General features: G+C 53.2%; 1 protein-coding gene across 1 annotated transcript; it reads left to right on the forward strand.

The window, feature by feature from the left end:
* The first annotated feature begins 985 nt into the window (after window positions 1-985).
* On the forward strand, window positions 986-6366 carry FOXI3 (forkhead box I3). The gene is made up of 2 exons (XM_075930961.2): window positions 986-1757; window positions 4833-6366. Exons 1-2 carry the CDS (start codon window positions 1160-1162, stop codon window positions 5417-5419), a joined length of 1185 nt encoding a protein of 394 aa, XP_075787076.1. The 5' UTR covers window positions 986-1159; the 3' UTR covers window positions 5420-6366.
* Window positions 6367-14258: the final 7892 nt, after the last annotated feature.

Raw genomic sequence — 14258 nt, forward strand, 5'->3', positions numbered from 1 at the left:
TAAGGGGGGAGGGAGAAATGAAGGTATTTTATTGCAGAGAAAGGGAGTTAAAATATAACATATCTGATCCTCATATGCGGATTTTCACAAATATTATTATATGATATTTTAAACATGTGAATACCTGCCTCATAGTTTAAAAACGCAGTCGATAGGATCTTGGAAATTCCCTAAACCGGGATGGCTTTCAAATAACCGAACCATTCCTTAAAAAGTGTTGTTTGTTTTAAAAGTTAAAGTAGGACTTTTTTTACTTTTTATTTTTGGCAGATGTAAATCTGACACGACCCTTTCCTTTGCGATTCCCAAAGCGAGGGAGAAAACCAAAACCTGTTTCAGAATCAATATAAAAAGGAGGGTCTTTTTAAATTACCCTAAACTGTGCATAAAATGAATGGATCTCTCCCGTGCGCGCCTAAACAGAACCGGGTTACAAATCGAGGTCGGGGAAGTGTTTTTCGTTTGCAACGCCCGGGAGCAGCTCCAGATTCCCTTCACACGGGAGCTGTGCAAGTCTGAAGGAGCCCAGGCATATTAATCGCAGGCCGGATCCAAACGCGGCGAAGCCAAGGGAGAAACTCTGGTCCACTTGTGCCGGGGACTTGGGATCAGGCTCCCAAGGGGGCGTGGGGCGCCAACGGGGGCTGGGGATGTGAGCGGGGGGGGGGACCGGGGACTGGGGATGTGAGGGGGGGACCGCCCCCCCCACACACACACACACTTCGCATCCCAGCAGGGCACACGGAGGAGCAACGCTCCCCAAAGCGGAGGGCCGATCCGAAGCACTCCAGGATCCCCAGCCCCCCCCCCCCTGCCCCAAACTCCTGTGTCGTCTGCAGTGGGAGGCAGCGGGGGACGGGGCAGACCGCCTCTCGGCGCGGGGGGGGGGAGGGGGGAGGAGACAGACAGCTCGCCTCCTGGGGGGGGGGGGAGGGAAGGAGGAGCCGCCTCCTCCTCTTTCTTTTTTGGGGATCCACCCAGCCCCGCGTTGTCTCCGTCCCTCCCTCCCCTGCAAGGGAGCCCTTCCACTGGCTGCGGCGCGGAGCGCAACCCCTGCCCGCCCAGCCCTGGCCCCAGGCGGGGAGGACGGGCAGCGATGAAGGCGCTATAAGGAGCCATTGCCCGGGCACTGGGGGGAGGGGGCGGCCGCCCAGGGACCATGAGCGCCGGCCACTTGCCGCCGGACTCCCCCGCCGGCCCGCGGCCCCCGCAGCCCCGCCGCGCCCAGGAGGCGCCGGAGATGGCGGTGTACGGCGGCGAGCCCTTCGGCGTGTACCCGCCCGGCGCCGCGGCCGCCTCCTCGGGCCAGCGGCCGGCCGCCTACGCGCTGAGCGACTACGGGGCGGCGGCCAACGCCGGCTACTTGTGGGGCGTGGGCAGCCCGGCCCCCTACCTGCAGGGCAGCCCCGGGCCGGCCGCCCCCTTCCTGCCGCCCGCCTCCTACGGCTGCTCGCGGGCCGGCCCCTCCGGGCCGGGCTCCCCCGCGCCCGCGGCGGCCGAGCTGGGCTGGCTGAGCCTGGCCGGGCAGGAGGAGCTGCTGCGCCTGGTGCGGCCGCCCTACTCCTACTCGGCGCTCATCGCCATGGCCATCCAGAGCGCGCCCGGCCGCAAGCTGACACTGAGCCACATCTACCAGTACGTGGCCGAGAACTTCCCCTTCTACCGGCGCAGCAAGGCGGGCTGGCAGAACAGCATCCGCCACAACCTCAGCCTCAACGACTGCTTCCGCAAGGTGCCCCGCGACGAGGACGACCCGGGTGAGCTGGGGGCCCCGGGGACGCAGCGATCCAGGCAGGGAGCTGGAGGGGAGGATGCCCAGGAGGTTGGGGGTGCCTGGGGGCACAGGGATTGGGGGTGCCCGGAGGGCTGGGTGGGGGAGGCGAAGCAGACTTGGGGGCGGGGTGGGGGGTGCTGGCTGGGGGGCCAGGGAGCTGGAGGGGAGGATGCCCAGGAGGTTGGGGGTGCCTGGGGGCACAGGGATTGGGGGTGCCCGGAGGGCTGGGTGGGGGAGGCGAAGCAGACTTGGGGTCGGGGGGGGTGCTGGCTGGGGGGCAGGGAGCTGGAGGGGAGGATGCCCAGGAGGTTGGGGGTGCCCGGAGGGCTGGGTGTGGGAGGCGAAGCAGACTTGGGGTCGGGGCGGGGGGTGCTGGCTGGGGGGCAGGGAGCTGGAGGGGAGGATGCCCAGGCGGTTGGGGGTGCCTGGGGGCACAGGGATTGGGGGTGCTCGGAGGGCTGGGTGTGGGAGGCGAAGCAGACTTGGGGTCGGGGCGGGGGGTGCTGGCTGGGGGGCCAAGGAGCTGGAGGGGAGGATGCCCAGGAGGTTGGGGGTGCCTGGGGGCACAGGGATTGGGGGTGCCCGGAGGGCTGGGTGGGGGAGGCGAAGCAGACTTGGGGTCGGGGGTGGGGGGGGGCAGGGACTTGGGGGGGGGGGGGGGTGCTGGCTGGGGGGGGGCAGGGAGCTGGAGGGGAGGATGCCCAGGAGGTTGGGGGTGCCTGGGGGCACAGGGATTGGGGGTGCCCGGAGGGCTGGGTGGCGGAGGCGAAGCAGACTTGGGGTTGGGGCGGGGGGTGCTGGCTGGGGGGCCAGGGAGCTGGAGGGGCGCTTGAGGGCGCTGGAGAAGGAAGGGGACTAGAATGAAGATGCCCAGCTGATGGGTGGGGGGAGACGGTGGTTGGGGAGATTCCCAGGAGCCTAGTGGCAGAGACCTGGGGGGAGGGGAGGGAGGCTGAGAGGGCAGCGGAGTGCTGGGGGGCCGAGTGGGATGGAGGGTGCCCAGAGACCTGGGGGGGACGGGGAGGCTGAGAGGGCTGGGGAACGATGGGGTGTCCAGGAGGCCTGGGGAGGGGTAAACGGGGCGAGGGGCGGGGGAGTCCCCGCCACTCAGGACAGGATCCCCCGCTGCCGCACAAGTTGCCCTGCGAGCCGCGTGAGGGGCGAGGGGACCCGGCCAGGGAGGGGAGCGCCGGGCGGAGCAGCGTGCGCCCCTAGCGCGGCTCCGGGCCGAACCCCTCCGCTGTAACTGCTCCGCCAGCGGCCCTGGTGTGAAGGGGGGGGGGAAGCGCTGCGAGCCCCGCGCCGGTTCCAGGAGAGCCGAGCGCCCTGCGGATCCCGGTCCCGCTGAGCCAGCCTGGGGCCGGGAGATGCGCGCGGCTAAGAGGCTCCTGCGCTGGGGCAGCACGTGGGCCGGGGGGGGGGGGGGGTTGGACAGTGTAACCCAGGGGCCGTGGATTGCGCCCATCTGGCCCCACCGAGCCTGGGCCGCCGCCCCCCCTTAGAACAGTCTCTGCAGTTTCCTGGGCGGCAGGGACACGGCGGGAGGGGAGGGTGGATGGAGGCGGCCCCAAGTTCATTTCCCGGCAGGGCAGGGCCATTCTGGGGTGGGATTCCTCTCCTTCAGGGCAAGGTGTGTGTGGGGGGGGGGAATGGGAAGGGGGCTTTGCCCTGCGCTTGCCTGGCTAGCAGCCACAGGGTGTACAGCCAGTCTGCTGCCTGAGTGTGTGGGGGGGGGGGGCACTTAGAGAGGCTGGGTGCAGCAGACCTAGTGGGTGGGTGCATTAGGGATTTAGGTGAGGGGGGGGTTGCCCTGCTCAGTAGGGAAAGGACTTACGTGCCAGTTCAGATGCTGCACAAGGACCCTTCCCTGTGTAGGGATCTGTGGCCTAGTGTGGGTGTGACACTGGGTCCAGGAGGGTGCGCTGTTTGCAACACTTGTCAAAACTAGTGTCAGGGGACACTCCATCCCCAGTCTGGGGTGTGTGGAAATCTGGGCCCCCACATGCCCAGCATGCTGATGTACTCCTCTACTCCCCCCGGCCCCAGCTGAGCAGTGTCAGGGTGAAAGCAAGTGTGGGCATGCACAACAATGCAGAACTCCCTGAGACTGCAGTGCCAACTGGTGAGTGTGGGTTACAGGTGCCTGGCCAAAGTAGGATGTAAAAGAGTAGTCAATTAGTCGGCTTATCAGGTAGGCGAGTCCACTACTCTCACTCCCTCTCCCTTTGCTGCCCCTATATCAGAGGCAGCAAGTGGAGGGAGGGGGCGCAGGAGCTGTGTGTGGGGGTGGGGCAGGGAAGGTTGCTTCGTAGCAGCCTGTCTGCAGGGGGTCCCAGTGGGGAGTTGGGACCCCCGCTGACAGGAGCTGCTGCTGGCTGAGCAGGTAGCCTGGCTCAGTCCCTGCTTGTGCTGGGTTGGGGACCAAACCCTGCTGCGGCTCTGAAATATAAAACACAGTAGGAACCAGAGAGCAGGCTTTTAAATTGCAGATCCACAGCAGGGTTTGGGCCCAGCATGAGCCAGGACTGAGCCAGCTGCCTTCCCCTGTCAACTAATCGAGGAGTCAATAAAAATTCTACCGACTGCTCGATGAGTAAAATAACCTCATTTTAACATCCCTGGTCCAGAGGAGCTGAGGCTAGCAAAAGTTTTTAGCCCTTGAGGTCCCTGGTGCCTTGGCCAGGATGGAGGCCGTCACACCCGTAAATGGCAGGGGTGTAATATGAGGGAGCATTAGGAGTTCTGTCTGTAGGTCCCTTTTAATTCCATTTGGGGTGAGGCTATAGGTTCTGCAGGGGCGATTCTGATCTTAGCTGCAAGTGTCACTCTGGATGCGTGGTCTGCAGGGCACATCCCAAAGGCCTGTACTCGAGGCAGTGAAACTGCACCAGTACAGGAGAAGAATCCAGCTCTGGCCAGCCAGTCTGGAGTGGGCATCTGGCAGATGCAAGTTGTGCCCATGGGGAGAAGGGAGGTGGAAAGAGGGAGCCGCTCCTGCTCAGTGCCTGGGATCTGTTGGAGGAGCTCCCTGTCTGAACTCTCTCTCTGTCTCCTCCAGGGAAGGGGAACTACTGGACCTTAGACCCAAACTGTGAGAAGATGTTCGACAATGGGAATTTTCGGCGCAAGCGCAAGCGGCGCTCTGAGCCTAACGCCTCTGCAATGGCGTCCTCTGTGGGTGGCTTGAAAGCTGAGGAAGGGCGTCCCATCCCCGCGGCTGCAGGCAAGCCCTGTGGAAACAGCTTCTCTGCAGAGTTGGAGCCATCACCGGCCAGGGACCATCCGAAAAGAACCTCCTCTCCAGGCATCATCTCAGCCAGCTCTGGCTGCCTGAGCACCTTCTTCAATGGCATGAGCTCACTGAGCAGCGGAGGGAGCCGCCTGGCCGGGGGTCTCAGCAGCAGCGAACTGCACTATAGAAACTTCCCCGCAGGACAGATGAGTGGTGGCACCTTCACTGTCTCCTCCAGCAGCTCTTCCCCGGAAGCGCTCCCACCAGACCAGCTGCAGCGAGTTCCAGGGCCCACGGCAGCCTATTATAGCTCCTTCCACCCCAGCAGCAGCAGCCCAGGGGCCCAGTACAACCATTATTACAACTTCACAGTCAATAGCCTCATCTACACCCGGGATGGCACCGAGGTGTAGGACATGCAGTGGGACATGGCATGCAACTAAAGGGAACGAGAGAGGCAGGTTCTCTGAGCAACGAGGAAGGCCATATGCTTTTGCAGACTGCATTCGAAGCACAATATTTGCAGTATGTTTTGTGTGTTTCCCAGGATGAAAAACTTACCCCTCCCCTCCCCCTGACACACACAAAATGTGGAGTATTTCCCCTATTCAGCCCTGCAAATTCACTGATCAACATAGGATATCTGTTTGCCATTACATGCTGCAAATGAGAACAAGAACTGGATTAGTGACTTCAGAGGTTTTATAACTACAAAGAGACACCAGCAAGGATGAAATAGAGACACAGAGCAGGGAGTATTGCCTGTTGGTCATGTGTGACTCTCTTTACAATGTATTGGTCTTAGAAGAAAAAAAAATGAAGAGATTTCTAATGAAGTGCCTTGTAAAAATACCTGTGTCAGTGATTGCCTGGTTAGGTAATTTTTTTTAGGCCTCAATCCTGCAATGTACAATGTCAGGGCAGATTCTGTGCCCATATACAGCCCCTTTAGATACAGTGCAGGCATGCCTATCTGCCTGGGGTTTGTATATTGAAGAATCCGGACCTTCTTTTGTAAAACCGTTGTTTTGTTTTACTTAAGCTTAGAACCAAAGACCTAAAATTGAGCCAACCAGCTTCAGCAACAGAAATAACACCATGAATATTTTTATACGTATTTGTATGTAATGTACTACTTTGTAAATGCGTTTCTATGGGATTTTATATTTGTAAATTATGCTCTGGAATTGTACTTATTTATAATGTGTTTGAAATTTGGTAGAGTTTATTTTGCCATCCTTTCCCCCTCTCCTCCCCCCCCCCCCCCCCCCCCACCCATCCGCTTCCTTTTTTTATTGTAGTGTATGAATGAAACATTTCAAGCTGAACAAAAATTTGGGGAATAAAATATTTACAGTTAGACTTTTGCTTGTTTTGTTCATCAGCAGATTTTATCTTCTAGATTGGTAGGACAAACATGGGTTGGGCCAAAAGATACAGGGACACACTAAGACTTTCCTCTGTGCCAAGAAAAAAATACTGCTTTTAGCCCAAAGGAGAAGTGTGTGGCTTGGCTTACAACCTCCTGGTGGATAATTGTGAAGGGTGGATTGAAGCTTTTGTTGTTTCTACACAGTAAATTGCCCAGTTTCATCCTAGGTTGGTTAATGTAGTGAAGGCTTGGAAAGTTAATCAGAGCAAGGGTGAACCGTGTCAGCTGAATATTTTCAATCTAACAGGAGCAGGAACAGGCCCATGCAGCCAAATTCAGACCCTGAAGTAACTGGAGTTAAATGAGTTACATCCATTTAAATTTCTAAATCAGAGCAATCCAGTGGCACTCAATGGGCCAAAATGCACTCTAATACACTGGTTTAAATCTAGAGTAAACCTGTTAATGAAATTTCTTCTGATTGACAGTTGTGAATGGAGCATCAGTCCCATAGTATGTAATATCCATGATATAAAAAATCCTCACACTTCCGAGGTTTACATTAGTTGCAGGAATCTGATGTAGCCAGCCAGTTAGTATAAATGCTTCTTAAAGGCATGTAATATATGAAAATGCAAGCAAGAAACTGACATAGTAGTACAATTGCAGCGTTTTATTTACCAAGTGTCCATCTAACAACTATAATGCCATTTTGTGCAATTCAAAACAATATTTCATCCAATGCAATCCAGCACCTGCAGAGAGAACCTCAGACTGTGAGGACCATGGATCATATCAATACCAGACTGATTTCGAGCTTGATCCCAAATCTATAGAGCCATGGAAAAACTATTGACTTATAGGCATTGGATCAGCAATACTTTTTCTGCACAAGCCTTTTTCCTCTAATCTTTCACCTCTGCTAATATCACCTCCCATTGGTGGAAACTATGGGCAAAGCACTGCTGTGGATGGCTCCATGTGGCTGTCAGCATTTTAACCACTGTGCTCAGAGCAGATCTATACAATATGGTTCTTAAAATGCAGTCAGTCCCCGGGATTCCTTGGTCCCACTGCTGGGATGTAATGGGGATAATGACTGTGGAAGATGTTAGAAAAGGCTGGAAGTGCTGAGCATGTCAAAAGTGAAGGTGCAAGCTCAAGGGAGCTGGCTTGTCTTAGTTTGTGAAGTGCTGAACACCCTCATCTAGGGATGTAAGTGTAACTATTTAAGTAGTTCCATTACAGTTACAGACTGGCTCCCCTCCTTGCTCCTGGGGAGCTGGCTGCCACCGTGTGCTGCAGGCTCTGCAGGATAAAGCTTAGATTGCAGGGCCTGCAGTGCAGCTGGCTCCCTGGGAGCGGGGCTGGAAGCCAGAGTGCACCAGGAGCTGGCTTACACACAGCAGTTCCAGCTGCCAGTCCCACTCCCGGGGAGCTGGCTGCGCTGCAGGCTCTATAGTATACATTTTATATTGTAGCGCTTGCAGCAGGTGTAACTATCTGCTAGGATTTTTTACTGGTTTTATACATTCCCTAGCTTGAACAAAAGATGTTAGAGATAAGGTGGGTGGGATAACATCTTTTATTGGATCGATTGCTATTGATGGAGACAAGCTCTTAAGCTAGAGAGCTCCCTTGTATTTAGCTGTAATGCTGAGAGTACCTTTCCCCAACCTCAAGAGCAGGCTTTCCATGGGCCAACTCTGGGAGGAAAAGATGAGACTTTGGGAACTGCTGTTAGTGCTGGTTTTCATATTTCCCTGCTTCCTGCTCCTTCCTCCCCAAGGGTGTGTCTAGACTACATGCCTCCTTCGACGGAGGCATGTAGATTAGCCAGATCGGAAGAGGGAAATGAAGCCGCGATTAAAATAATCGCGGCTTCATTTAAATTTAAATGGCTGCCCCGATCTGCCGATCAGCTGTTTGTCGGCAGATCGAGGCAGTCTGGACGCGATGCGCCGACAAAGAAGCCTTTCTTCATCGGCACAGGTAAACCTGGTTTCACGAGGCTTACCTGTGCCGATGAAGAAAGGCTTCTTTGTCGGCGCGTCGCGTCCAGACTGCCCCGATCTGCCGACAAACAGCTGATCGGCAGATCGGGGCAGCCATTTAAATTTAAATGAAGCCGCGATTATTTTAATCGCGGCTTCATTTCCCTCTTCCGATCTGGCTAATCTACATGCCTCCGTCGAAGGAGGCATGTAGTCTAGACACACCCCAAGAGAGAGATCCTCAGGATTCACCATCAACGATCTCAGCTACTCAAGGGAGATTTAAGTAAGTTTCACAAGTGACATTTTGTAATGAATCCCTTTCAGCACTGGTTTCTGAATATCCTGAGTGAACGTGGGGGCCTGAATTTTTTATTTTTTTTTTACATGTGTGAAGAGAAGGAAACTTGATAAAATGACCAAAAAATGCAAGCGCCTGTCTTTGACAAATGTACAGGCCATCAGCAATTTTGCTACACACTGTGTAGTTGTAGCTGTGTCAATGTCAGGAAATGAGAGAGACAAGGTGGGTGAGGTAATATCTTTTATGGGACCAACTTCTGTTGGGGAGAGAAAGAAGCTTTCTAGCCACATAGCTCATGAGGTCTGGGAAAGGTACTTCCAGCATTACAGCTAAATGCAAGGGGGCCCTGTACAGCTTGAAAGCTTTGTCTCCCATCCACAGCAATTGATCCAATAAAAGACAGTATCTCATCTACCTTTTCTCTAACATCTTTTGTCCACAGTTCTGATTAATTCTCATCAGGTATCCCCTGGAAAAGAGGTCATGGACCTAATCTACCTTAGTGAATGAATCAGATCCTAACATATAAGAGTAAGCTGCCCCCATAGGCTTAATTCTCATCTCTCATGGCAGGTTTAACTCCACTGACTTCATAATTTACACTGTTGTAAACCAGGGTTAATCAGGCATTTTGGTGTAGAGAATCATTTTTTCCACCTGGTGAAGGGCCACAAAAGAAAGATTCCTCTGTGATTTGTGGGAAAAAAATGCCCTTGAGTAGTTTAAAAATCTCAGAAGGAACAAGCTTCCAGAACCTGCTTAATTATCAAAAGCTTCAGAGGGGTAGCCAAGTTAGTCTGTAACTGGAAAAACTTAAAAAGTAACAAATAGTCTTGCAGCACCTTAAAGACAAACAAAACATGTAGATGGTATGAGCTTTTGGATTGTGCCCACAAAAGCTCATGATACCCTCTATGTGTTTGGTTCATCTTTAAGGTGGTGCTAGACTATTTGTTGTTTTTTAAGTTTTTCCTGCTTAATTATGTTTTTTTTAAATGGAGATTACCTCTCTCCTAGAGCTGGAAGAGACCTTGAAAGGTCATTAAGTCCAGTCCCCTGCCTTTACAGCAGGACCAAGTACTATCCCTGAAAATTTTTTGCCCCAATTGGCCTCCTCAAGGATTGAACTCACAACCCTGGGTTTAGCAGGCCAATGCTCAAACCACTGAGCTAGCTCTCCCCCCATTTTATTATGGGGGGGGGGAGAGAGGAGTGGCTGAAGGGGAATGAAGGAAAGTCATCAAACATCTGTAGTGGGTGCATCATCAGGGCCAGGAACAACACATTCCTTGGCGCAAACTTGTAGAGTTAAATTTAAATGACACTCCCTCCTGTGAGTGGCAAGGAGATCCTGACCATGCTGTCTTTAACCAGTGACACTCCCAGTGGTAAGTCTGAAACATGAATGCATTACCATTAGTACGCACCTGACCTTGCCATGTGCCAAATGCCATGGTGAAGTCAGTGGGAGATGCCAACAACCCAAATCTTGCTGGATCCAGGCATCTATAATTACATTGCTCATCTCTGCAACCCCCTTACAAGTTAATCATGCAGGGGTTTCAGGGTTCGGCGTTTGATAAGCTCAAACAAATTCTCCTCTTCTTGGTGTGTGGTTAAATCCTGTTCCCCTTCCTAGGGCATGGCTGGAAGCCCTTTCCTGAGGTAGGTAAGCTCTGGCTTTGGCCCTAGCCTGGGACTGAGTCTCTGAATATAAATGCTTGGGTGTTCATGATAAAGCAACCTGTCAAAGAGCCACTCAGACTAATAGACACCTGGTCTCTGCTGAGGGGAGTTAAGTGAATGAGTCTTAATGGCCGCCTTTAGCTTTTCCTTTTGTTATTAAAAGCGACTCCTCATTTCAAACCATTCATTTAGCAACGCCCAAGTCATGGGAGAGTGAGAGCTGCAGGATTGGGCTTAATGAAAAACACTCACCAGAAAGCTAACAGTGCTATTGTCATGGGCCACCTTCATTCTTGGAGCTGTCTCCAAGACTGGGGGTTGGGAGAAGGAGGACAGGGACAAAAGGCAGTAAGTCCCACCCCTGAATCACTGCTTTTCCCCACGCCCTGTAAGCCTGAAAGGCCTGTCTCTTTGATCTGTCTCAGCGGAGTAACCATGTTAGTCTGTAACTTTATATTTCTGTTAGTCTGGAAGGTGCCACAGGACTACTCATTGCTTTGGATCTGTGTTTGTACAGTGGGGTCATCTTGGTTCATATCTGGGGCTCTGGCACTATGCTGATACAAATAATACTAACAATGGGACCCATGCAACAGCAGTTGTGTGCCCAGTCTGGGTACGTCTGCACTAGAGTTTAGATATGCATTCTGTGGCTAGAGCCTGAGCCTCTTGAAATCCACGGGAAAGGCCCAAACTGATTTCTGTTGGAGCAGGATCAAACCCCTGGACTCCGCTTCTCTCCAGCAAAGCCAAGCAAAGGAATCAGCCCATGAAGTTGGCTGTTACTGCGCTGAGCTCGTTTTATTTCTGAACTTTCTAAGAGATGGAGCAAAGTGGAAGCCACAAAAACTCTTGGGCTACGTCTACACTGGCCCCTTTTCCGGAAGGGGCATGTAAATTTCATGAGTCGTCGTAGGGAAATCCGCGGGGGATTTAAATATCCCCCGCGGCATTTAAATATAAATGTCCGCCGCTTTTTTCCGGCTTTTTTAAAAGCCGGAAAAGAGCGTCTAGACTGGCCCCGATCCTCCGGAAAAAGCGCCCTTTTCCGGAGGCTCTTATTCCTTTGAAGTAGGAATAAGAGCCTCCGGAAAAGGGCGCTTTTTCCGGAGGATCGGGGCCAGTCTAGACGCTCTATTCCGGCTTTTTTAAAAGCCGGAAAAAAGCGGCGGACATTTTTATTTAAATGCCGCGGGGGATATTTAAATCCCCCGCGGATTTCCCTACGACGACTCATGAAATTTACATGCCCCTTCCGGAAAAGGGGCCAGTGTAGATGTAGCCATCCAGTTGCAGACACGGCTAAATAGTGCATCTGATATTTGTGCTGCTAATTTACTGTTTCTTTTGTGATAGCCCCCAGCCAGGGGCAGATGACAGTTTTGCGGGGCCCCGAGCGGCATAATTTCGCGGGGCCCCCCCTTTGCCACGGCGCATGCGCAGGGCTTTTTGCAGCACGGGGCCCGGGGCGGCTGCCCCGTTCGCCCTGCCCTATATCCGCCCCTGCCCCCAGCGGTCCCAGTCATGAATCAGGGCTCCATTTTGCCTGGCACTATAGGTATATACTAGAACAGTGGTCACCAACCAGTAGATTGGGATCTACGGGTAGATCTTGGAGCCTCTGACAGGTGATCCTGACTGGTTTGGCTGAGAGGCTATCAAGCACAGCACTTCAGCTGTTCTCTGTTCCCTCCCCCTGTTTGCGGTACAGAGCAGGGAAGGGGGGGGCTGCTGATGTCAGGGTGGCCCCTCTTCCACCCTGTATTCTATCTCCACAGAATGGAGGGGGAGGACAACAGGGCTTGGGATGGAGGGAGTTTGCTGGTTGCTTTTGAGAGTGGTACAGAGCCGGGGCAGGGCTGAGCCTGCCTTAGCTCCACTGCACCGCCACCAAGAAGCCACCTGAGGTAAGCAGTGTCCAGCTGGAACCAGATCCAAACCCCTAACCCAGTCATGAACCCCTCTTGAAATCCAGGCCTCTGTCCCAGCCCTGAGCCCACTGGACCCAAACTCCCCTACAGGTCCCTGCTCCAGGCTCAGCTCAGAGTCCCTCTCACACGCCAAAGCCCAAAGACCAGAGCCTGTGCCCCAGCCCTCTGCCCCTACCGGGAGAATGGGGAAGGGAGGAAGGGAGGAAGGGAGGACCGACTGAGCAGGGTCAGGGCCTCCATGAGGGAGCACGAAGGAGGCAGAACAAGGGTATTTGGGTTGGAGGTAGATCTTACATTGCACTTAAATTCAAAAAGTGATCTTGTGGTTAAAAAGGTTGGAGACCCCTCTACTAGAAGATTTACCCACCATTGCTTGGGTAAGAAGCGCCTCTCCATGGCCGCTGCAGCTCCAGCAGGCGCAGCTGGGGGAAGGATGCATGTCCCGCAATTGGGACAGGTCCAGGATCGTCTGCCCCTTGGGCTCCCCAGCCAGAGTGAGGAATGCAGCAAAGTGTGCACTTTCCCTTTGCTCCCTGATGAAGAGGAACATCCAGCAGTGTTCCCATATGAATTGGGTGGAGGGGAGTTTCAGCCCCCCCCAAATGGTGCCTGGAGGGGGGTTCAGGGATGGAGCAGTCCCCACCGGGGGGTGCACCCCCAGCCAGCCCCTTTCACCTATATGGTGGTTCTGTCTCTTTTCTGTATGGATCTATGAGAAGCAATCTCATTCCAGGAACATCCCATTTTCCTGGCACAACCAAACCTTTACCTTGCATTCAGTTATGATAAAAGGAAGCTGCATTCCAAATTTGGTGCTCCTAGCTCTTACCGTTTAGGAGTTCTTGAGCAGACAGACAGACAAACTCTGTCAAATCTGTAGTAGATAAATACACCTCTTGTCCTAAGGAGTTTACAATCTAAACACATGGTGAGAGAGGCAAGGTTGGGAGGTGTAGTGTAGATGGCCACTGACTGCTACCAGCATTTTCCAACACTGTGCCATTTAATCCTACTCAGGGCAGGCCTTATTAATATAAAAATAGAAATACTGGCAGCCCTTCTCTGCAGGTCTGTACCAGGGCCCTGGAGTTGCTAGCATGGATGAACTGAAACAAGTATTAGCAAATCTTTAGAAAATCTCTCTAGTGGAGAAAGGCCTAAACATCAATCATGTATTTTACCTCACCCTGCATTAAATCCAGGGCAGGGGATATTGGGGGAGGGAGGGAGGAGGTTATGCACCAGGGATAACGCCCCCTCTTTGGGGCCTGCTTGATTTAGTCACATGAGTAGCCCCATTGGAACTGATCCTGGTGTCACAGTAGTTAAAAAGTGGTATGATTCCATTCAGTGGAGTTACACCAATCGCTGCAAGATCAGATTCAGGTCATAGAATCCTAGGGCTGGAAGAGACCTCAGGAGGTCATCGAGTCCAGCCCCCTGCCCAAACCAGGGCCAACCCCAACTAAATCATCCCAGCCAGAGTTTTGTCATGCTGGGACTTAAAACCTCTAGGGACAGAGATTCCACCACCTCCCTAGGTAACCCATTCCAGTGCTTCACCACCCTCCTAGGGAAATAATTTTTCCTAATATCCAACCTAGACCTCCCACACTGCAACTTGAGAGCATTGCTCCTTGTTCTGCCATGTGTCACTACTGAGAACAGCCTCTCTCCATCCTCTTTGGAACCTCCCTTCAGGAAGTTGAAGGCTGCTATCAAATCCTCTTCTAAATAAGCCCAAATCCCTCAGCCTCTCCCCTAGGGTTGCCAGATGGTTTAACCAAAAATACCAACACCCATGCTCCCCCCAAAATGGGGGAGGGGAGACTAAAGTTCTTGAGCAAAAAAAAAATAAATATTAAAAAAAAAAAAACCAAAAACCAAAACAAAACAAAAACAAAAAACAAAACAAAATTTAAACATATAAAAAACCAGCATGGCCCCTTTAAGAACAGGAGGGAC

The sequence above is a fragment of the Pelodiscus sinensis genome, chromosome 4 (assembly GCF_052426305.1).
Source record: "Pelodiscus sinensis isolate ZL-2025 chromosome 4, ASM5242630v1, whole genome shotgun sequence".
NCBI classification, from domain to species: Eukaryota; Metazoa; Chordata; order Testudines; family Trionychidae; genus Pelodiscus; species Pelodiscus sinensis.